Below are 24,013 nucleotides of genomic sequence, written 5' to 3' on the forward strand. Positions count from 1 at the left end.
TTACGGTACCACAAAAAGTGTGTATTTTAATCCAAAGCATTATGTTCGGTAAAGTTGATGTAAATGTATGTTAATAGTCCCTAAGGTATAAAAGGAAACATTTTAAAATAAATGACAAAAATGTTCAAGAATAAAATAAAAAAACACTTGGAAGATAAAAATATATAAAGTAACAAAGGTATTAATGTTATTTATTGCAATATTACAAACAGAATGAATACGTGTCATAGGATCTCTTATTTACATCAAAATGTAAACACATTAAAATAACCTACATTAATTCAGATATACTAGTTCTTGTGCAATAACTTAAATGCAGTGACCTTGTAGGGCCAGTAATAGCTACTGAGAAATGCAAAACACAATGTATTTGTAGATTTAATAAACTGCAGCTCAGTCAGTGTTACTGTCTATTAGCATGAAAATAAAAGATAAAGTGGAATGAAATTATAATATATATATATATAATAGATTGTAGTATTGTGGTTCTGAGTGTAAAATGAAACTATATGTTTAACACTATCCTATTCCACCACAGGGAGGCCCCAATGTTCTTTCATAAGAAATGTGTGGGTAATACCATACCCACTGTGTATGACTAAGAAGTCCGACTTGACAAGAATATTAATGTAACATAGGTGGGCCAACTTGAATAGAAACCAAATAGTAGCAAGTGCTGGCCAACTACTCAAAAAGCCTGTCAAACAGGATTTCAATGTAGTTTGTTTTCTGAATGATTTTGAGAAGGGCAAGAGCAAACAAAATGTACTGGCAATATTTCCCAATAGGCAAACATACTGCATGAGAAGAAAGGAACAGCTGTGATTGCAGCTATAGATCAACACAGGATACTTGCTCAAAAGGCATGGTGTTACAATAAAGGAACAGTTCTCCCAAAAATTTAAATTATTTCATCACTGAATCTCCCTCATGCCACTCCAAAACCTTATGCCTTTTTTCTGTGGAACACAAAACGAGATGGAAATGTTGGAAAGAATGTTAAAGACTGACAGCTTCAGACATGAATGGTGACCGAGGCTAATATTCTGTCAATGAAAACAAAGTCATACAGGTTTGGAACAACATGAGGGTGAACTGTCCCTTTAAGAACAGGATCACAATACATTTTCTTCTACATCAGTATTGCAAGTTTAAGAGGGTGGTGGAGGATTTTGTTTACATAATTTAGCTCTACATTTATACAGGCGTGCCCTTTGTTGGTATAACAATTTATGACAATTGCACCTCCAATCCACCTTAGAAAGACCAACAGGGTCTCTTCAAACCATGACTTGTTTGGGAGTCAGGATGGAAATCTCAAATGTCTTGGAATGTTTGATTTGCGATGCATCACAGTTAAAGGGATAGCTCACCCATGAATGAAAATTCTGTCAAAATTATTCAACAATTTGTTGTTCCAAACCAATGTTCTTTCTTCCGTTGTACACAAAAGAAGAAACTGAGGAATGTACAGTTCGATTTTTCCATGCAATTAAAAAGAATGGGGACTGAAACATTCAAGTTTCAAAAAGGACACAAGAGCCCCAAAAAAGTATTACCCAGAGAGAACTGTCCATTCACATTCCCAGTTTGGTAAACTAGCTTTGATTATTATTGCATGTGACTGTACGCATGTGAAAGGACTTAGAACATTATAGCACAGGCTCAAGACACACTTTCCTAAAACAATGTACCTTGATTTAAAAAAAAAAAACAAAAACAAAAACACACATTACCACTACTACCATACCCGTGCATTAAATACAAGTCTTCTCAGGCCATAAAATAGCATTGTGTGAGGAACAGACTAGAATGTAAGGCCTTATTCACTGATAATCTTCTCCTTTAGAGAGCTGTTACCAGTCAGCGAGTTGAGCTCAAGAACCGGATCTCTGATTCGTAAACAAATGATACATTCACAAATGAACAGATTCATTGAAAAGATCTGACCCAAAAGAACGATTCATTCAAAAATAAATGACCTGAATATTCTTCAAAAGTTTTCCTTTTGCGTTTCATGGAATTAAAAAAAAAATCATAGGGGTTTGGAACAACATGAGGCTAAGTACATGATGACAGAACTTTTACTTTTTTGGTAAACTATCCCTTTAACTGTGTTTAAAATGATGATATGTCAGTTCTCATTGTCTGAAGAATCACTTGCGTCTGTTAGGCGTGTTTGCTTCTTGCGGACATTCCAGTGGAGGCACTGAGCCAGACTCTCAAACCAGTCATACACCAGGTCACGACAACAGATAGATGGAACTGGATAACAGGACGTTGTGATCTTAATGCTAAGGGGGGAAAAAACGCAAGTTGAGAACTCATGATTAACACAGCTGTGGTGTTTGTGAGAACGCTTAAGACCATGGGTGATTCTCATTTTTCAAACTGTACATCCTCGTTTCCTTTCCTTTAGTCTTGGCTCCTCCCACTTACGACGCGAGGAAAGAATGTGAGGATGAAAGGCGAGAGAGGAGGAAACAAAGCTAGATGTATTTGTAAAATGGAATGCCCTTGCTCACTATAGCATCACCTCGCAGTCTTTAGCACCATCCCTTTAAGGCAAAATTAAATTAAACTTCCAAGAGGTCCAGTCTCTACATTTCCTTCCCAGCAAAGTAATACGTAGCTTACATGGTGTCAGTAGTCATATGGCTATGAAACTATATAATATATATTTTGGAATAGTTTATAACTTGCCACATTGGCAGCAACTTTGTAAAGAAATTAAAAATAAATCCTAAACAGTCAAAATAAGTCTCTTCAAAACTGGGCAGGGATAAGGACATTGGGGGCCCCAGAGACAGCCAAAGTAGTGGGGTCCGTGAGATCTTTTCTACCAAAAGATTAAAATATAAGAGCTCACCAGTCGAGGGCACTTGGATATGAATATTAAAAGGTAAGATAAACAGTTTGTTTTGAAGCTGAATAACAGCAGTCCAGTTTTTCCCACTCTAAAGAGAAATATTTCTCTCTAACGCGGAACGCGCTATTCCCCCTCCGTATACATGTCTGCTTACATGACCACTTAGCCAGGTTTCAGATAACTAGCACAAAGATTTAGATCTCAGTCCGGACTGAAATGTCCTTCGGTCTGGATCCGGACCAGAGTCCGCCTATTGAGTACTCCTACTTTAAGGAATATTCTGGGTTCAATACAAGTTAATCTCAATCGACAGAATTTGTGGCATAACGTTTATAACCACAAAAAAGTATTTCAACTAAAAAATTAAAAAAAAAATTAAAAAAAGGAAAAATCTGGGTTACAGTGAGGCACTCACAATAGAAGTAAATTGGGCCAATCCGTAAAGGTAAATTTTTTTTTTAAAAACTCGCTGTTTCAAAAGTACAGCCACAACACGTAAACCAACATGCACGTTAACATGATTAGTGTGATCGCTTACTAACCTTTTCTAAGTAAAGTTATTGCCAATTTTACAACTTCATTGCCATGATGACATAATGCCATAAACCCTAAAACGACCTTATAAACAACTATTTAAACAACTTTACGGCTTAAATAATACACAAGTTTTAACAGACGAATTAATGTAAGTGCTTTATAAAATTATAAGCTTCACATTTCTGCCTTTTAAACCCTCAAAAGATTAGTCCAATTCACTTACATTGTAAGTGCCTCGCTGTAACCTTGATTTTTGCTTTTTTATTAAAGGAGGGATGAATCGAAATAATTTTTTGTGGTTTTCAACATTATACCATAAGTGCTGTCGATTAAGCTTAACTTGCATTGAACCCCTGGCACCTAGCTCCACTGAAATAGCTCCTCACAGTACATTAAGAATGGATACTGTATGTCCTTCATGATGGCAGACTTTGGCTGATTTTCGAGTCACGGATTGAAGGACGGAGTAGTAAGGAAACGAGGAAGCATCATTTTGAATATAGAGAAGCATCCTATGACTTTTCCCCATTATCTGTTACTACACTAGATCAAAGATGGCTTTGTGAAAAATGAATGAACTGCATTTCAGGTCCCAGCTGTCCAAGGTTGGGTGCTGATCCCTATTGTCACTTATTTTCATAACTGTAAATACAGCTGTTGTATTACTGGATTATGGGAGAGGTAAAATCTGTTTGCTTATGGCCTTGTGTAAAGAAGAGCCACACCTGTCCCCATGTTGGATCTCCTGCCTCTTTCTGCCATCAAACGACACCCAGGCTGTGTTGCGAGCATCAGGGGACAGCGTTATCTGTAAAGTAGGATTATAAATGGAAAATCCCTTCATCTGAACAACTCTTGAGCAGAACAAATAAAGAAACGAGTTTAACCACAGCTTCCTTTTTGCAAATAACATATTTGCCTGGCAAATGTAGTTTAGTCGCTGGCATGATGTGCAATATGTCTATTTTAAAATCTCACCATAAGCTCCACGCCAGCAGGCACCACGATGGGTCTAAAGGAGAGAGAGTGAGGGCAGATGGGGGTGACCATAATAGCAGGAACATTGGGATGGATCATGGAGGCTCCTGCTGCAGCAGCATAGGCCGTGCTGCCTGTGGGGGTGGATACGATTACACCTACATAGAAACAGGCCACATATTTACATTTATTTTCATGGCAGCTGGTCTCCTTACTCAGCAACAAAAAGTCAATACTGCTTTGTAATGTATTCTTGATCTAGTAACATTAAAAACAAATCAAGTAGGGATGCACCTATAAGGTAACGATGTTTATCGGCCAATTATTGATCAAATTAAAACCATGGACACATAAGCATGAAAACACTGGTTAATTTATAATTAATCAGTTACACACTTTGTAAAAACTCTGTGAATTCAAATGCACAATCCAGATATAATAATACTCACAATATTTAGGAAGGTTGGCACTCCTAAGAACATGTAATATTTCATTTGTATTTTTTTCTCGTTTTTTTAATGCGGAAAAAAAGCCATGAACGGATGTGAGAGTTGTGAAAACGACACTTACCTAAGCTACATGATTATGGAAACCATCTAAAACACTTTGAAACCAGCAGACTTTGACTTCTAGGACATCGGTATGATATCTATTAATGCTCCATGATTGACTGAATAGACCTTTTTCACACTCCGGGTTTTGGAACGTGGAAGTAAACGATTGCAGGTTAAACTTCGACAGCGGTGAATGGGAGTGAATGGGAGATCACAGCAAATATTATTTTCACTTACCCATTTGCTCCAAAAGCAAAACTAAAAATCCACTATTACATTTGAATGACTTTCCAGAAGAAAATAGAGTGGTGGATTAAATATGCGCTCAGCGATTCCTGAGAAACATGTCAAACTGCCAAAACAAACACACCCCTCCCCTTCAGTGCTCCTTTGGAAGCTCCACCCCCAAATTCATGCACGCAAGACGGTTTTACGTACATCAGCTCCAGATGTTCACAACTCTCCTGCTACTAAATCCAACATCACAACAACAGCATATATGGGTTCTGTGAAACATAGCAAAATTTATGTTACCCACCTATCGAGAAGAAAAAGAGCAACTTCTGCATCCGTCTTCAAGCCTTTTACCTCTCGGAGGTCTCTCCATCACTGAAAAGCCTCGCCAATGTTGACGTGGCTCCTAGCCCTCGAGTTATGATAATCCTTTTTTAGTTTATATTTATCTGACCTTTTTCTCTTGGTCTGTTTCTCAGCCATTTGTCTTCCTTGGAGTTCAGAAAGTTTGCATCAGCCAGATTTGCCATCACTCTTCTAATGAATTTCCCTCTCGCTCTGCCCCCACCCCCCATCCTGTGCACGCGCAAGAACCACCCCCTGTTGCTGATTGGCTGGAGTAGTGTTGTGTGGATCAGTCTGTTCCACTTTGTTTTTGTCCCGTTTACAGAGCCAGGGCTGTGTACAAATTCTAGATTTTTTTTCAGCCCACCCACAGAATGGACAGCTAACAGACTGTGAGGAGATATTTGTAGAATTTGACAAAAAGTGTATTGGATTAGAATTAAAGAGTGCACCTTTAAGACAGTCAGATGGGAGATGATGACAAATTGAATGTCACTCTCTCAGCAGTTATAAAAGAAGCTGTGGTAATTCAGTTTTTAAAACTAATTCCAGGGTAATATAACACAAAGCATAATGTTATAAATTTACACTCAATATTTTAAAAATGTATAATATAAACATTTTTGCGAGATTTACGCTGATAAATGAGGCGGAAACGCGTTATCACAGTCTGTGAAAAAGGTCTATTGAGATTGAAATCGAAACCTTGCGCAATTACTTTTCTGCGTTCAGTGCTTCAGTCAGCGCTGTGTGAGCAAGCGGCACCCTCTTGTGGTCTGGACGGCATTATCCATTAAACCACTATAATACAGAATATAAAAGGGGCTTTTGTTCCTTTGGTTTAAACTTTTTATTTTTCCATGATGTGGTTGACATTTCCGTGGAATTGCTTAACATATTCATATTATGAATTTGTAATGTTCTATCAAAAACATGTATGTAGATTGTGAATTAGGGCTGGGTCGATACAATCAAGTATCGATATATCTTTTTCTTTATATATATCTTTACTTTTTCTCATGATATTGCATCGATACTTTAGATCAGTGTATTGATATTTATATTAAACTATTTGTGTATTAATATGCAAACACACATCAAAGATGGCACATGAGCTCACCAAGAGACAAAAATGTGATGTTTCAAGCTAAATGCTTGACATCAGTATATAACTGAAGTATACCCAAATTAATTGGAATTGAAATTGGAATTGATTCGTAATCAAATCAAATTATGATATCGCAATATATTGAATCATGATGTGTCGCAATACGTATCATATCGTCAGGTGCCAGGCGATACCCAGCCCAATTGTGAATTCTGTTGTTTTGAACTGCAAAAACAGAAGTGCAGAAATGTTTTAGTAGTACAAAATAACCGTTTTTCATACCAATCATCATGTTATCATATCAAGTAATTTTTTCTTTTTATCTATTTATCTTCCATTTATCATGGATCTCTTTAAAATTTTGGCCCGTCCTGTGTTCAACAGATCCCATCCATTTTTAATGGAAATTATTTATTGTTAGAACAGCCAACAGTACATTTTAAAAACATAATTCCTAAGTAAAACAGTGATCTGATGACAAAATAAGGTAAGTGGCAAAATATAGGTATCGGCCTATGACTATTTGTTAAAATCGTATCGCCCAAGTCACGTGACGCCATGCGAGGTTCAGAAGTGTGAACGGCGAGCTCTGTGCACTTTGCTAGTTTTAATACTTTTTATGTCATAAACTGGTGAGATTCGATACATCCTGATCCTTAACTGCTCTAGGAAGACAAAATGTAAAAGAATTAAAAATCCTTGGGCTCTGGAGACATTAAAAGACACTTACATGCTTTTTTACGTCCAGGGACTCGATTTGGCAGGAGAACTGAAGGAAATTCGGCGAGAATTGTTGAACATTTCAGCAATGCTGACAAAGGTCGTTGCTGACTTGGAGGATCTTGCTGTAATATGTCGATCGATCACTGCCATGGAGACAAAATTCACTGAGGTGGTTACAAGAGTGGGGGATGTCGAGAAATGGATCGATTATCTGGAGTCATCAGAGAGGAAATTAGCTGCTAATCCGCTAGCGACCAAGGTGGATTTGGACCGTGTCTGAGAGAAGTTGGAGGACTTGGAAAACCGTAATCGGCAGAATAACATCCGAATTGTTGGAATTCCTGAGGACGAAGAAGGTCGGGATATGGTGAAATTCCTGGACTGACTCTTTCAGAGTCTGCTTGACATAACAGGCCATAAGCTGGAAATCGAGCGAGCTCACAGGGTTCCGGCTCGGCGATCCGCTGAGGGAGACAGGCACCGATCAATTCTGGCCAAATTTCTGAGATCATCCGATAAATATCTGGTTACACGAGGCGAGGAGTAATGGAAGAACCACAGCATTTTCTTGTTCCCAGACTTTGCGAATTCAACAAGAGAGAAACGTGATCGATTCAAGGAAGGCAAGAACTTCTTACATCAACGGAAGGTCGCTTTTGCACTGATGTTCCCGGCCAAATTGAGAATAGATGCTAAGGATGGCCGTATTTACATGTACCCAGCAAGCGATGTCCTTCATAAAGTAAGTTATTTTGTGGTACTCACATTGCAGCCAAGTGGACCGACTCACTGAACATCCACTTGACCATCCGAGGAAGCTGAGCGCCATTTTTGTTTCTTTTTGTGCTGGTTCCGCTTAGCGGCTGGAATTTGTTTTGTGTAGTAGCATTCCTTCGGGACAGTGTTGTGGATGAATCTGCACGTTCTTTGTGCTTATGCCTCCTATTGGTTGGAGTTTGTTTTGTGGAGTATTTCTTGCAGGACATTGGAGTGATTGGGTAATTTGTTGCACTCATGTAGCAGTCGAATGGGCCGGCTCACTGAACATTCATTTGACTGTCAGAGGAAACTGAACGGCCTTATTGTCTTTTTTTTGCTGGAGTTTGTTTTGTGGAGGAACACACCTTCAGGACATATATGTGGATGAATCGACACGTTCTTTGTGTTTATTACACCTATTGGCTGGAGTTTGTTTTATAGATTATCTTCTGTTGTGTAATTCTGTCTCAAACAATTTGAGGGATGGACGCCGGTTGGCGCTGTCATGCACAGGGTTAATGCACACAGTTTGTTTGGTTAGGGGGGAAGTTTGGGGTTTGGTTGTTGCACTAATGTTGGAATGTGGTCTTTATAATTTTATTTTTGACACACAATCTATTTTTTCTAATATGTCAAATGTTAGTATGAGTGGACTGTCTCTCTCCACTTGGAATGTGAATGGGTTGGGGCACCCCATAAAAAGAAGGAAGGCTATTTCTCTTCTGAAACGTAAGAAATATGATATAGTGTTTCTTCAAGAAACGCATCTTTCCCCACAGGAAGCTGAAAAATTTGGGAAGATATGGGGTGGACATGTTTTCTTTAGTGCTGGCTCAAGTAAGAGCAGGGGAGTCATTACACTGATAAGTAAGCATCTACAATTCAAATGTCTTGATCTCAATGATATCTGCAGGTGGTGAAATATTTACCTCCGCCATAGATATTAATAACAATTCTATATAGATCTCTGTAGTTCCATGTCTTCGTCTACTGATGAAGATATTAGAAACTATGTGGAACCATTAGAACTCCCTAAACTGACAACTGAGCAAAAAAATTATCTAGATTCTGAGATAACCTTGGAGGAGCTTGGTGAGGAAATTACAGGCAAGGCTCTGGGGCCAGACGGCTTTGCCACTGAATTTTTTAGATTTTATTGCTACAGAACTAGCTCCACTTTTGTTAGAAGTTTATACGGAATCATTAAAGAATGGAAAGCTTCCGCCACCCATGACACAAGCCCGGATCAGTCTGATTCTTAAAAAGGACAAAGATCTAATGGAGTATAAGAGTTACCGTCCAATTTCCCTGATCCAGCTAGACATTAAAATATTATCAAAAATTCTAGCTAACCGATTAAGTAATGATATCTCTTATACATATAGATCAGATGGGGTTTATTCAGGCTGCAGCTCTTCTGATAACATTAGGTGTTTCATCAATATCATGTGGTCGGTGGTGAATGATCAGACTCCGGTCGCTGCCACCTCACTTGATGCCGAAAAGGCGTTTGATATGGTTGAATGGGATTATCTTTTTAAGATTTTGGAAATATACGGGTTCGGGAATACTTTTATTGGATGGATTAAGTTACTTTATAGACACACGGTAGTGTCGATACAAACAAACTGATTAATTTCAGATTATTATAGCAGTGTTGCACTCTTTCCCCATTATTGTTCTGTCTTGCCCTGGAACCATTAGCAGCGGTGATAAGAAAGGAAGATGATTTTCCAGGGGCGGTGGCAGGAGGTATGGTGCATAAGCTTTTGCTTTATGCAGATGATATTTTATTCGTCTCCGACCCCACTAGATCTATACCTTGCCTCCACAGAATTATTCATTCCTTTTCTAAGTTCTCGGGATACATAGTTAATTGGTCTAAATCCGAAGCTTTGGCTCTGACAGCATACTGCCCGGTAACGGCTTTTCACCCGGGCACCTTTCAGTGGCCCAAAGAGGGCATTAAGTATTTGGGTATATTATTTACAACAAATTTGTGTGATTTTGTTTTTAGTTTAATTGTGTGTGTTAATGGGCCTGGGTAGCTCAGTGGTAAAAGACGCTGGCTACCACCCCTGGAGTTCGCTAGTTCGAATCCCAGGGTGTGCTGAGTGACTCCAGCCAGGTCTCCTAAGCAACCAAATTGGCCCGGTTGCTAGGGAGGGTAGAGTCACATGGGGTAACCTCCTCGTGGTCGGTATAATGTGGTTCGTTCTCAGTGGGGCGCATGATGAGTTGAGCGTGGATGCCACGGTGGATGGCGTGAAGCCTCCACACGCGCTATGTCTCCGTGGCAACGCGCTCAACAAGCCACGTGATAAGATGCGCGGGTTGATGGTCTCAGACGTGGAGACAACTGGGATTCATCCTCCGCCACCCGGATTGAGGCGAATCACTACGCCACCACGAGGACTTAAAAGCGCACTGAGAATTGGGCATTCCAAATTGGGTGAAAAAGGGGGAAAAAAAATCCACAAAAAAAATAATAATTTTGTTTGTTAATTTTGACCCTTTAATAAAAAGGTTTGAACGATGTGGGCAGGTGGGCTTCATTATATTGACTGGGAAGGTTAATGTTATTAAAATTAATTGTATTCCAAAATTCAACTACCTGCTACAATCTCTCCCTATAGATGTGCCCCTCTCTTATTTCAAGAAACCTGATAGCATAGCGAAGTCCTTCCTTTGGAATGGTAAACGTCCCAGATTACATTTCAGTAAATTGCATAGGCCGATTGACAAAGGTGGGCTAGGCCTACCTAAGATTTTGTTTTATTATTATGCATACGGTCTCAGACATTTGGCTCATTGGTCACTACCACCTGAGAGAGCCCCTCCCTGATTCTGTATTGAACAGGAATTTTTTGCCCCTATTTCGCCACTGCAAAGCTTTTCTATCAAACTAATAGGAAGAAATTAAGTTACACCCTGTTATCTTGCATTTGCACTCGGTATGGACAAACGTGTCCAGAGTATTTAATTCAGACATTTATTTTAATGTTACCTCGAACATATGGCTGAACCCAAAATTATGTATTAATAAGTCCCCTTTCTGCTGGTCAGAATGGATTGTGAGGGGGGTTACTACACTCGGTGACCTATATGAGATTGGAGTGTTGAGATCCTTTGAAAATTTGGTTCAACATTTTGGGATTCCCAGATCTCAGTTTTTTAGGTATTTACAGCTGTGCCACCTGCTCTGTACTATTTTGGGGAGTAGCGTACAACCCCCCAAGTTGTTAATGTGTGTGATGATTATATATTTTTTTTGTCTATAATCATGTGTGACCACTGGGATGTTGTTGAGGGTCAGGGTGGGGGTTAAATAACGTTTCTGTGTATATATAAGTTTTGTTTTTCTTTGTTTAATATATTAATCAATAAAACAATTAATTAAAAAAATAAAAAAATTGTATCGCCCAATAATTTTCATATTGGTGCATCCCTAAAATAAAGTACTGGAACCAAGTCAGGAGGGGTGGCAAAAGTTATACGGAGTTTTTTGTTTTTTTAAATCAAGGTAAATTATGTGAAGAAAGTGTGTCTTGAGCCTGTGCTATGATGTTCTAAGTCCTTTCACATGCGTACAATCACATGCAATAATAATCAAAGCTAGTCTATCAAAATGGGAATGAAAATGGACGATTTACTCCAGGTACCATAGACCTCCTTGGTTGGACATCAGTCTTGTATCTTTTAGCGTTCAGTGTGTTCAAAGTCCCATTAACTTCAGGGAAAAAAGCCCTGGAGCAACAAGCAGTTAAGTATCTTGTTCTCTGGCACAAGAGTGACAGGTAAAGTAACTAAGCAACACTATGAACAAAGCCTGTATTAAAGCCTGAGTGACCAATAAAGTCCTGTAAATCTGTGCTTACCATCTCCCTGCACAGATGTGATGAGGCGTCCATTCAGGTAAAGGTCAACATTAGACAGGTAGGAGGAGGGTCCTCTGTCCACCACTACCTCGTTAAGCACCTTTATACACACATGCAATGTCCATATCACAAAAGATGAATTAATAACCTATAAACTAAAACATTAAATTTTGTGCTCTGACAGCCTTAAATCATTATCTAAAGTTGAAGTCAGAAGTTTACATACACTTAGGTTGAAGTCATTAAAACTCATTTTTTAACCACTCCACAGATTTCATATTAGCAAACTATAGTTTTGGCAAGCCGTTTAGGACATCTACTTTGTGCATGACACGTAATTTTTCCAACAATTGTTTACAGACTGATTGTTTCACTTTTAATTGACTATAAATCACAATTCCAGTGGGTCAGACGTTTACATACACTAAGTTAACTGTGCCTTTAAGCAGCTTGGAAAATTCCAGAAAATGATGTCAAGCCTTTAGACAATCAGCCAGTTAGCTTCTTATAGGAGGTGTACTGAATTGGAGGTGTACCTGTGGATGTATTTTAAGGCCTACCTTCAAACTTAGTGCATCTTTGCTTGACGTCATGGGAAAATCAAAATAAATCAGCCAAGACCTCAGAAAAAAAACTGTGGACCTCCACAAGTCTGGTTCATCCTTGGGAGCAATTTACAAATGCCTGAGGATACCACGTTCATCTGTACAAACAATAGTATGCAAGTATAAACACCATGGGACCACACAGCCATCATACCTCTCAGGAAGGATGTTATTTATACTGCATTTTGTCTCCTAGAGATGAACATAGTTTGGTGCGAAAAGTGCAAATCAATCCCAGAACAACAGCAAAGGACCTTGAGAAGATGCTGGAGGAAACAGGTAGACAAGTATCTATATCCACAGTAAAATGTGTCCTATATCGACATAACCTGAAACGCTGCTCAGCAAGGAAGAAGCCACTGCTCCAAAACCACCATAAAAAAGCCAGACTACAGTTTACAAGTGCACATGGGGACAAAAATCTTACTTTTTGGAGAAATGTCCTCTGGTCTGATGAAACAAAATTTTTACTGTTTGACCATAATGACCATCATTATGTTTGGAGGAAAAAGGGTGAGGCTTGCAAGCCGAAGAACACCATTTCAACTGTGAAGCATGGGGGTGACAGCATCATGTTGTGGGGGTGCTTTGCTGCAGGAGGGACTGGTGCACTTCACAAAATAGATGGCATCATGAGAAAGGAAAATTATGTGGACATATTGAAGCAACATCTCAAGACATCATCCTGGAAGTTAAAGCTTGGTCGCAAATGGGTCTTCCAAATGGACAATGACCCCAAGCATACCACCAAAGTTGTGGCAAAATGGCTTAAGGACAACAAAGTCAAGGTATTGGAGTGGCCATCACAAAGCCCTGACCTCAGTCCGATAGAAAATTTGTGGGCAGAATGAAAAAGCATGTGCGAGCAAGGAGGCCTACAAACCTGACTGTTACACCAGTTCTGTCTGGATGAATGGGCCAAAATTCGAGAAACTTATTGTGAGAAGCTTGTGGAAGGCTACCCAAAACGTTTGACCCAAGTTAAACAATTTAAAGGCAATGCTACCAAATACTAACAAAGTGTATGTAAACTTCTCGCCCACTGGAATGTGATGAAAGAAATAAAAGCTGAAATAAATCATTCTCTCTACTATTATTCTGACATTTCACATTCTTAAAATATGTGCACTGTCCAACTTTATTTTTATTTATATAATATATAAATTATAAAAATATATAAAATATAAACATTTATATTTTTATATTAAAATCTAACATACAAATATAAAATGTATATAAATATGTAAACATTTTATATATGTATATACAAGATGTACATTTAAATAATATGTACAAGTATACTGTACATACTTGATAACTAAAGAAATTAAACACCTCATTTTTATCTTTGTTCTGTTGTTTGTTTTTATTTTATTGCTAGTTGTTTCTTTGACTGTTTACATATATAAGTACTAGCAATAGCAAATTAGTTTTTGCTGTGGAACTGAAATTGATACTAAAAACCATGAAGTTTCACTGGTATTAGAATCGAGAAGTGAAACTGTCTTATCATGAAAAGTCTAAGACTTTGTGACTTATTTATTTATCAGATATTTATGCTGTCTTTTGTGTTTTACTGCATGTATGCCCATCTCTGCTATCTCAAGATCCAAACTGTAGGCACACTACTCTAAATAACATTTAGTTTGTCATCTTCATGTTTCCTCAACCCTTATAATAATGATTATTGACTTATAGATTTGTAGTTTTTCCTTGTGTCTGTTTGTATTGAAGTGCGTTACCTGTAACTGCAGTGTGATCTTTCCTGCCTCGCTGTTTACATGGTTATGAGGCATTATACCATTTTCCTCAACGCCTAAATGCTGCTCACTCCTCTGAAACATGCCTTTCACGACCTTCACCTTCAGACGACTGCGCAGTATGATAGCTGCATTACCTACAACAGCCCAGACACACACATTTAAGCAATAACCCGAGAGATGCTGTGCTATATTGTATATTGAGTATAGTTGTTAATCAATATGTGCAACCCCTGCAGTGGTAATATTCATAATATATCATGGCCTTTAAGTGCATAAAGGACACCAAACACATCACATTACAACTTCAGATTCTGGGTAAGGCCAGTAAATTACAAGTGCAAAAAATTGCAGATTGCCTCTTGATCACTGTACCTTCAAAAACCTTATCCACCTCTGTTTTAAAGGACTCAAACTTGAATGGCGTGAGGAATCCTAAAGAGCCCAGATGGAACGCCATGACTGGGGGAACACTGCCCTTAAAAAAAAAAAAAAAAGACAAAACACCTGTGACGATCAAATCAAATTTGATTCATGAACTAATCACTAAATGTTTCATTTTTGAATATCCAAATTCACTCAGCATACATGGTGCACCTTCCACAGGTGAGACCAATCAATGGAAAGCAGCTAAGAATAATGACTGACCTAGTAGGAGGCTGTTTCACTCAAGCAAATGTGATGAGAGGAGAATACCTGGAAAAGGGAGGATGCATATAGCAGAGTTCCATCCCCACCCAAACAAATAATCAGATCTACGCAGTCCGAGATGTCGTCGTACCCTGTATGAAAAAGTACAATGGTCAATTGCTCATTTTCCTAATGCGCCCCGTCTATTATTGGTTAATGGTGTGTCTAGGATTATGCAAATCCTGCAACAGGTGGATTTGCAGACATTTCGATAGCTGCTTGTTGAGCAGGCCCTAGCCAGTCCGAACACTCTGAGCTTTCAGTACCTTCCCTGAATGTGCACAGCTGATTGCGGATGGCTGAAAATGACTCATCCTTCATGAGAGCGGCATCGTCCACAACTTTCTTCTCCACATAAACCATCAGGTGTTTCTCCTGAAAGTAAAGAGGAAAAAAGGCAAGGCTTTTGATCCTTTAGTGTAGAGCGGTCTGACTTTAGCACAAAATAATATAGGTCAGAGGTTGTCAAACTTTTCAGGCCAATTACCACCTGTACAACAGCCATGACTGTCAACAAAGGCGGAGTGCTGCGGAATCTCTGCTCAGTTCAATATTTTAATAGTCACTGATGTTAAAAATATCGGCAGTACCAAGAACTGACTCAATAGAGTGCAAAAGTCTGGTTCCAGAAGTAAAAATCCCATTTATTTCTTCCATACAATAATTGATTTTCAATGCTAACTTCTAAATCGTTGAAGCCATCCGTCTGCATTTTTTTAGCTTCATTGTTTAAAAATCATCTTTAAAAGTGCAATTCCTGTTGAACAACTACATTGCCCATGGTTGAGCAGCGAAAGCTTCACCAATCGGAGAACCGCAGCCAACAAAGCCCGCAAAATAAGCCCGGAAGCGACTGTCCACTCTGAATGACACAAACGAGTCGGTCTCCCTGCACTCTCAAACTACTTAAATATTTGTGTAAATTGGAATATTTTGCAATGAATGTAAACTATATTGTTTCTGTACTTATAATCAAAACCAAAAATAAATAGTTTTATATATTTCCATAGTTTTATATTCGATTACATCATTTGCAATGCTTCATGTGATTGTAGTCCGTGCCCTCATGAAAAACGGTAAGTACACAGACTTGTGCCTTTGTCTTTTTGTCAGATTTTCAAAGAACAGAAAGAAAGAACAGCACTCACTGTCTTTGGCTGGATATCCCAATAAATTTCAATGACGGGTGTGCATCTCAGTCAAATTCTGACTGCATAGAATAAATATTAACATTCCTATCTAATAATATCTATTAAAATAACAATATCTAATAATAACACAGTAAAGATTGTCAACAATTTAAGTATTTTGCATTAGATTACTTTTTTAATGATTTTATCAGTGGTGAATTCTCAGGGCCAGCAAAGCCTTCTCTGCTGGCCTAACATGTCAAATAAATAAATATTTTCATCCTTTCATTCTCAAATCACCTTTTTGCCTATGTATTTTTAACCGCTTTCCACTCTTAATTAATCTACAAACAAAGAGAAAAATGAAAAATGTATCCAGTCAGAATTTATTCCTTGACGCTTACAAGCAATGTGTGACAGCTGTTTCACAGATCACATGCCCGAGTTTGAGCTCCACCCCATCAGGCCTTCAGAATTTCTTCAGAATCCCTCAACAGTGCAAATGAATGAGCAACTAAAGTCAGACTGCCAGATTCATCAGCCAATCAGATTGATTTATTTGTTCTTGGTGGGTGTGATCTTTAGGATATGTCCCGGTCGAGGCCTTCTAGCTGGCCTTGAGTGACTTTAAGTGATGTACGTAATTCGAAAGCGAAGAGCGCAAGATCTTGCCGATGAGTTGGCTGTCACTGCCACACCACCATTGAGAAAGAGATCCTTATGGATTTAAAAACACGAGATGTTCTGCATGACCGTGTGATTGCTTCATTTATTAAACAGGAAAGGAGGACTGATTTTCACTTCAAGTAAATTGGTAAGCGCTTTTTGCATTGTTACAGCAACATCAGGAGTTTTCTAAGTGTAAATTAGGCTGCTTGAGCATTCAGTGTCGGATCAAGTTTTGAAAAATAGTGCTGTGTTTCATTGAACTCGGAAAGTCCGATTTTACAAATTCCTACAAGGAAAAGTGCAATGTGCAAAGTGCATCTTGAAGTCAGAATTACAACTTGTAGGCTCGTGCAGAAATTCTCAACTCCGATTTCGCAGAGATGCAGGGGCATGATGTCACACAAACATGTCGACACTCAGGGAGATATACAAAGTAAGTGATAAACATTCACTTTAAGTAATATCGATAAATGAGTTCGTTTCCACATTACATGATATTAGAGCTTGTTTAACAAACGCCTGCTGCAGAAACAGATGTATAAAACATTATAATCTCTTTTGATAGTAAACCTGAAGCACAAATACTAGCACTGCAGCATTGTTTATCAGTTGGGTTGCTAGGAGACATCTCTAATGAGAGTCAAACCCCTGCTAAGCTAACAGGAGTGTTGCAGTTTTGTTTTCTTAAAGGTCATCTTCCGAATATCGGGGAATGGATTGCATTTATGGTTGGAGATATCAAGTGGGAATATCCCACATCCAACTCTAATGGAACAGAGCATAACCGTGTACCCTGACGAAATGACATTTATTGCAAGCAACATTTATTAAATATTATTAGATAGATTTTTCCAGGTATTATAGACCTTCTGGGTAGATTCATATAAAAAAATTAAGATTTTTGAATGTCTGTTCAGGAGTCTGGAGTTAAAATTAGGCTTGCTTGAGCATTAAGTGTCATTTCAAGTTCTGGCTTTCGTGTGTGGACGTGTTTTTAAAATGTCAGTTGGTATTACTAGTTAGCTGCAAAAATCATGTTTGATGCCCAAAGGCATAGGGTGTCTTATTCATTGTGAAACTGTGTTTTCTTAATGGCATGAATCACACTGAAGGCCTAGACTTCAAATGCACGGCCCGCCACTAGATTTTATACTATGATTTTTTTTAATGTTTAATTGCTGCTTTTACTGAAAAACTTAAATCACTGTTTACTCTGTCTTCTATTTTATTACTGGCTCTTGAATAATTACTTTAATAGCTTGAAGCAATGTTTACTTAAACACTTTAAGGTTTTAATTTCATTTGTAAATATTTATATAAATACAAAACTTTAAATATTTTCAAAAGCTTTTTGTTTATTTATTTTAAAACAAATTTTCTGGGTTCAATACAGGTTAAGCTCAATCGACAGCATTTGTGGCATAATGTTGATTACCACAAAAAAATATCAAATTGTTCTTTTCTTTAAAAAAGAAAAAAATAATAATGATAATTTATTAAATTAAAAATTAAATTGAGTAAATAATTGAGGTTACGGTGATGCACTTACAATGGAAGTGAATGAGGCCAGTTTTTAGAGGGTTTAAAAAGGCAGAAATTTAAAGTTTATAATTTTATAAAGCTCTTATGTTAACTCTTCTGTTAAACTTGTCTCTTATTTGAGCTGTAAAATTGAAGGGTTTATGGCGTTATGTCTTTGTGGCAATGAAGATGTGAAACTGGCTAACTTAACACAAAAAAAGGTTAGCAAGCGATTTTATCACACTAAAATCATGTTAACATGCATATAGTTTATGCCTTGTGGCTATACTTTTGAAACAGTGAGTATTGTAATGTTTATGGATTGGCCCCATTCACTTTCATTGTGAGTGCCTCACTGTAATCCAGATTTTTCCCTTGTTTAAGAAAAAAGAGGGACGAGTCAAAATAAATTTTTGTGGCAATCAACATTGCAAAAAATTCTGTCGATTGAGCTTAACTTGTATTAAACCTGGAGTATCCCATTAAATTAAACTTCTAAATAATCAGATTATTAAAAATATTAATTATATTATAATATTTATAGCTGTACTTTATTTTACAGTACGTGTACTTTCAGTATACTTACAGTGTACTTACCCAAGAAAGCTCTGACTTGGATAACTACAAGTAATTATTATGGGTTAAGGTTAGGACCTAGTAATTTCTAGAGTTGTAATTATATAGTACATAAATGTGGAACAATACTGTAAAATAAAGTGCTATCATAATTATTATTGTATTAAAATGTGAATTATAATATAATTAAGAATAAAAAATATATATAAATAATTAAAATATAAATTTTCAGTCGTGACTTGTGTCACGTACCACTGTCTGTGTACCATTGGTGGTAGTTCCAGAACCGCTGATATAGATAAAAACAGTATAATCAAATGTAAAAATACGAGGACAAAAAGGTAAACAGTATCCCAACCCACTAGCTAGCCTACTAGTTTACTTTCCTTGCCCTCTGCTTTTAGTTTTGCTTTCGAGTGGCCTACCTCTACAAGGAACCTGCAAAGCTCTTTGAATGGCTCCAGCAGGCCCTCGTCTCTGATCTTTCTGATGACCAGGACATTGAGTGGGGGTTTGTTCCATGTGAGACGCTGGCTGGCTGGATCCTGAATAAGCCTGTGTGGAAAGACAGCAGAGTAGGCAAACATTTTCTATGCCAGCAACTCACTTTGCACAGAACAACACCACATGCACTTTGCCCAGTTCCTATGTATGTTAGGCAATATACACTTGTGGTCAAAGTTTGTAAGTACTGTATTGTTGACTTTGTTTCTTACAAGTCTAAGATCAGACGATTTTTGAAATTAACAATGGAATAAAAGATGTTGTTCTACATATTTGCTGTGTTTTTATTTATTGTACCAAAAATGACCATATCTGCTAAATCCTGAATAAGTGATATTTACAGATTCCTCTTTTGATACATACACACCCTGCTCTGACAAACATCTACCATATATTCTTTACACCTAAACACATACAGCATAACATCAGATATCAAATAGTATTCTTGTAATCACAAACCAAAAACCCCAAACCGACTATAAAACCCCACATTACCATTTGCATGTGGTTTGCCCTTGGGGGTGTAAAAGAGGCATAGTGTTGGAAAGGTGGTAACTGCCACAATGCTGCTGGTTCTGTCCTCCAGTCCCATCCAACAACCCCACCCACCCAATCAAAATGCATCACGTACTGCCTTATCAATTCTCTATCCGATCCTTTGCTGTAGGGCTGGGCGATATTACCAAAAATATCATCATGATATTCTTTTTCATATCATTCGATATCGATATTTATCACAATATACATTTACATTTACAAATTTATTTGAATTTCCAAGTTGGCAGAAGAAGAAAGAATAAAATCCTAAACAGTCAAAATAGTCTATACAAAACTGCATTGGGGGCCCAGAGACAGCCAAAGCAGTTGTGTCTGAAAGATCTTCTACCAAAGTATTCAAATATTTTATAGAGTTTATGAATCAAGTGCAGTTGGATATGAATGTTAAAAGATCATCTGTTCATTTTGAAGTATAATGACAGCATTTCATTTTTACATTCAAATTATTTTTATAGTTACATTCAGATAGCAAGTATGGGGGCATAGAAGCCCTTGTGACTGAGGAATGATACTGTATGGGGGTTCAGGGGTATCACCCGAGAGAAAATTTAGAAAATATATAAGTCTGAATGGGCTGTGAGAAAGACTAGGTAACAAACTAGTAATTTTATTGTCTTTCCTTGTCATCCATGCCAGAGGTGAAGACATCTGATTAATTTCACAAAATTAGAACAGAAATCTATTTGTTTATTATTAAAGGTTCGTAATATGCTAATTAATAAAGCTGAATTTAGAAGAAAAAAACGTTATGGTCTAAAGGTGCTTTGGAACCACGTTAACTTGTGCGGTGCCTCATATCTACTCACAAGGGGAAAGAGGCAACGCATGCAGAGCAGGACAGGGCATAAATGAAGCGTGTTCGGAGCTAGAGAAAAATATTAAAGAATACAGCACAGAAAGATCAGATCTGGTGTACGCAGCACTGTTGTTTTGTTGCGCTGCTCACTAGAGATGATGAGAGGGTGCAACCATCATCGTGATGTCTTGCGACACACAACTGAACATCTAGATGTAAACAGACTGAATATCGAAAATTACTCAAAAGCTTATCATCGACATTGTGGATTTATTTATCACGATAAATATCGACATACTTTGCTACCTTAAAGTTTAAACAGTAATGACAGACAGACTTGACCTTTACATTACCTAACATGGGCAAGAATGCTCTTACTCACATGACTGAGGTCGGGTTGGGGAGAATGCAAGCTTTGGGTCCAAAATGAGTAGCAGGATATGGTCCATGAAGAAAGTGTCCTCGTCTTAAAGAAAAAAGGAACTTCAAATCTATGTCCTGCAACACTAATATCTGAATTAACCTAAATCAAGTCAATCAAATGACATGTTGATTACTGTGTGGTACAGTACCTGCATCCATCCCATCTTTTGGGGGAACTCTCTGCAGTCTCCTCAGCTGAGGACCCGTGCTGCTCAGGCAACCAGCGTTGTTCACTTTGCCCTGACAGTTGTTCTGGACATTCTGCCTTCCGAAGAGTCCTCTTCTCCTCTTTACGTCTCCTTGGAAGCTTCCCATGCCGCTCCCGCTGCCTCTGTGACCGGACTGATGCACTGCAATTCGCAACCTCCTCCACCTCCTTGGAGGGTTGCTTCTTCTCCATGCTCTTGATTCTAATGAAGCAAACACAAAACAATACAAAAGTTCCAAACATATGAGGTTAAATGTCAAACTAAATAGGTAAAGTTTCTCAAGACAAACTTTGATGTTGGCTTGACAAAGCCTTGTCTGAAAGTTTAAACTAGTTTTGAAAGTTTGAAGTTTGATGGTTATACAGTACAGTTAAGATAAGCAGCTAGCGGGGCCTGGGTAGCTCAGCGAGTATTGATGCTGACCACCACCCCTGGAGTTGCGAGTTCGAATTCAGGGCATGCTGAGTGACTCCAGCCAGGTCTCCTAAGCAACCAAATTGGCCCGGTTGCTAGGGAAGGTAGAGTGACATGGGGTAACCTCCTCGTGATCGTGATTAGGGGTTCTCGCTCTCAATGGGGCGCGTGGTAAGTTGTGCGTGGATCGCGGAGAGTAGCATGAGCCTCCACATGCGGAGTCTCCGCGGTGTCATGCACAGCGAGCCACGTGACAAGATGTGCAGACTGACCGTCTCAGAAGCAGAGGCAACTGAGACTTGTCCTCCACCACCCCGATTGAGGTGAGTAACCACGCCACCACAAGCACCTACTAAGTAGTGGGAATTGGGCATTCAAAATTGGGAGAAAAGGAGATAATAATAATAAATAAAAAAAATAAAAATAAAAAGCAGCTAGCTAGTTGCTAGATAGATAGCCAGGCTCACATATAAACTGTCAGAGAGAGAGAGAGAGACTTAAAACTGATTAAAGGCCTTTTGTGGGTTTGTTCACATTTGAATTTTTAACAGTACAATTTCAAATTAACGAGCATTCTGTTGGCCATGAACATTCTGTCAATGTAAGTCTATGGGATTTTTCCCATTTTCAATCATATGCTGTGCGAAAACCATAAGTCTGATCAAATAGAAAATACATAGCACACAAAATTGAAAAATCTAGGAGTTAGTTAGAAATTATGGTCTCGGTTTAGGGATTTTTAAAAAAAAAAAAAAAAAAAAAAAACAAAAAAAAACTAAAGCAACTTTGTAGAATAACAGTTAAGACTAAAAATACAATAATAGCTGTTGAGTTGGATCAACTGCATGCAAGTTTCAACTAGGATGTGGGTAAAATAAGCATTCCAGCAGCTGGAATAATGGTACATTTAAATGGATAGTTCACCCAAAAAGGAAAATTCTCTCACCATACTCACTCTCATAACATCCCAGATGTGTATGACTTTCTTTCTTCTGCAAACACAAATGAAGACTTTTAGAAGAATATCTCAGCTCTGTAGGTCCATACAATGTAAGTGAATGGTGGCCAGAAGTCTGAATGTCCAAAAAGCACATAAAGACAGCATAAAAGTAATCCATACAACTCCAGTGGTTAAATTCATGTCTTCAGAAGCAATATGATAGGTGTGGGTAAACAAAAACAGATCAACATTTAAGTCCTTTATTACTATTAAGTCATATTATTACATATTGCTACCTACTGGTTGAGGCTGGTCAAAGGTGGAGATTTATAGTAAAAAAGGACTTAAATATTGATCTGTTTCTCACCCACACATATCATATCGCTTCTGAAGATATGGATTTAACCACTGGAGTCATGTGGATTACTTTATGTGCTTTTTGGACCTTCAGAGTTCTGGTCACTATTTACTTGCAATGTATGGACCTACAGAGCAGAGATATTCTTCTAAAAATCTTTGTTTGTGTTCTGCAGAAGAAAGTCATACACATCTGGGATAGCATAAGGGTATGTAAATGAGAGAGAATTGTTTGCAGCCTCGTTGATCAAAATAGACATGCCTCATATGTCAGCACGGATTACAAACGTAATACACTAGGAAACAGATTTATACAGCGGGTCTCGATTAATATATATATATTTTTTTTTTTTACTCATGAGCTCCTATAAAAATATAAATGGCTGACATTGGTATAGCTGACAGCTTTAAACTTCATACAACATAATTGCAGCACAAGGACAGCCAGCTTCTGCGACACACTATGGCTAGCAAACTGTCAAGCTATTAACAAGGAGTTCGGAGAGACAAAGAGCACTAATCTTGATCACATTAAGCGACACAACAACCCTTCGCTATATTTGACACTTGACAGAGGACATACAACATTAGAAACATTTCCAACGGTCAAAATGCCCGCTAACTTTAGCCTCATTGAGCTAGCAAGACACATTGCGCTCTTCTTACCAAACAGCAGGAAACAATGTGAGCGCGAGGCACCACAAACAACTTCCTCTTGTTGATAGTCTTCGACAAGTTAAATAAAGACACTGGACCCAGCCAGCACTTTTTCTATGGAGCCAGGCTTGTGCTCGGTAATATTATGGGCCGTTTGGTCTGACATCACAAGGCTGCCTGTGGATGTCCAGTCATGCTGCCCAATAGATATTTGAGCAA

General features: G+C 38.2%; 1 protein-coding gene across 2 annotated transcripts; it reads right to left on the bottom strand.

Annotated features, from left to right (window-relative positions):
* Positions 1–174: 174 nt before the first annotated feature.
* Positions 175–24,013, bottom strand: nadkb (NAD kinase b). Of its 2 annotated transcripts, none has more exons than XM_051699719.1 (12): positions 23,804–24,013; positions 21,367–21,627; positions 21,177–21,260; positions 19,362–19,491; positions 15,307–15,415; positions 15,047–15,132; positions 14,726–14,828; positions 14,333–14,487; positions 11,986–12,085; positions 4,385–4,542; positions 4,132–4,214; positions 175–2,294 (listed from the first exon to the last, which is right to left on the bottom strand). In XM_051699719.1, exons 2-12 carry the CDS (start codon positions 21,615–21,617, stop codon positions 2,135–2,137), a joined length of 1,419 nt encoding a protein of 472 aa, XP_051555679.1. In that variant the 5' UTR covers positions 21,618–21,627; positions 23,804–24,013; the 3' UTR covers positions 175–2,134. The 2 variants fall into 2 exon arrangements, with proteins under 2 accessions (XP_051555679.1, XP_051555680.1); XM_051699720.1 differs by lacking the exon at positions 23,804–24,013 and adding an exon at positions 21,795–22,567.

This window comes from Myxocyprinus asiaticus, chromosome 6 (genome assembly GCF_019703515.2).
Source record: "Myxocyprinus asiaticus isolate MX2 ecotype Aquarium Trade chromosome 6, UBuf_Myxa_2, whole genome shotgun sequence".
Classification (NCBI taxonomy): Eukaryota; Metazoa; Chordata; class Actinopteri; order Cypriniformes; family Catostomidae; genus Myxocyprinus; species Myxocyprinus asiaticus.

Bases quoted from the DNA above. Each gene is read 5' to 3' on its own strand.
- nadkb (XM_051699719.1), bottom strand. From the start codon at position 21,617: ATGGAGAAGAAGCAACCCTCCAAGGAGGTGGAGGAGGTTGCGAATTGC. The intron at 15,416-19,361 runs GTAGGCCACTCG...CTTTACTTTCAG, and splicing joins TTTGCAGGTTCCTTGTAGAG to GAGAAACACCTGATGGTTTA. The intron at 15,133-15,306 runs GTACTGAAAGCT...TTTTTCATACAG, and splicing joins GCTGTGCACATTCAGGGAAG to GGTACGACGACATCTCGGAC.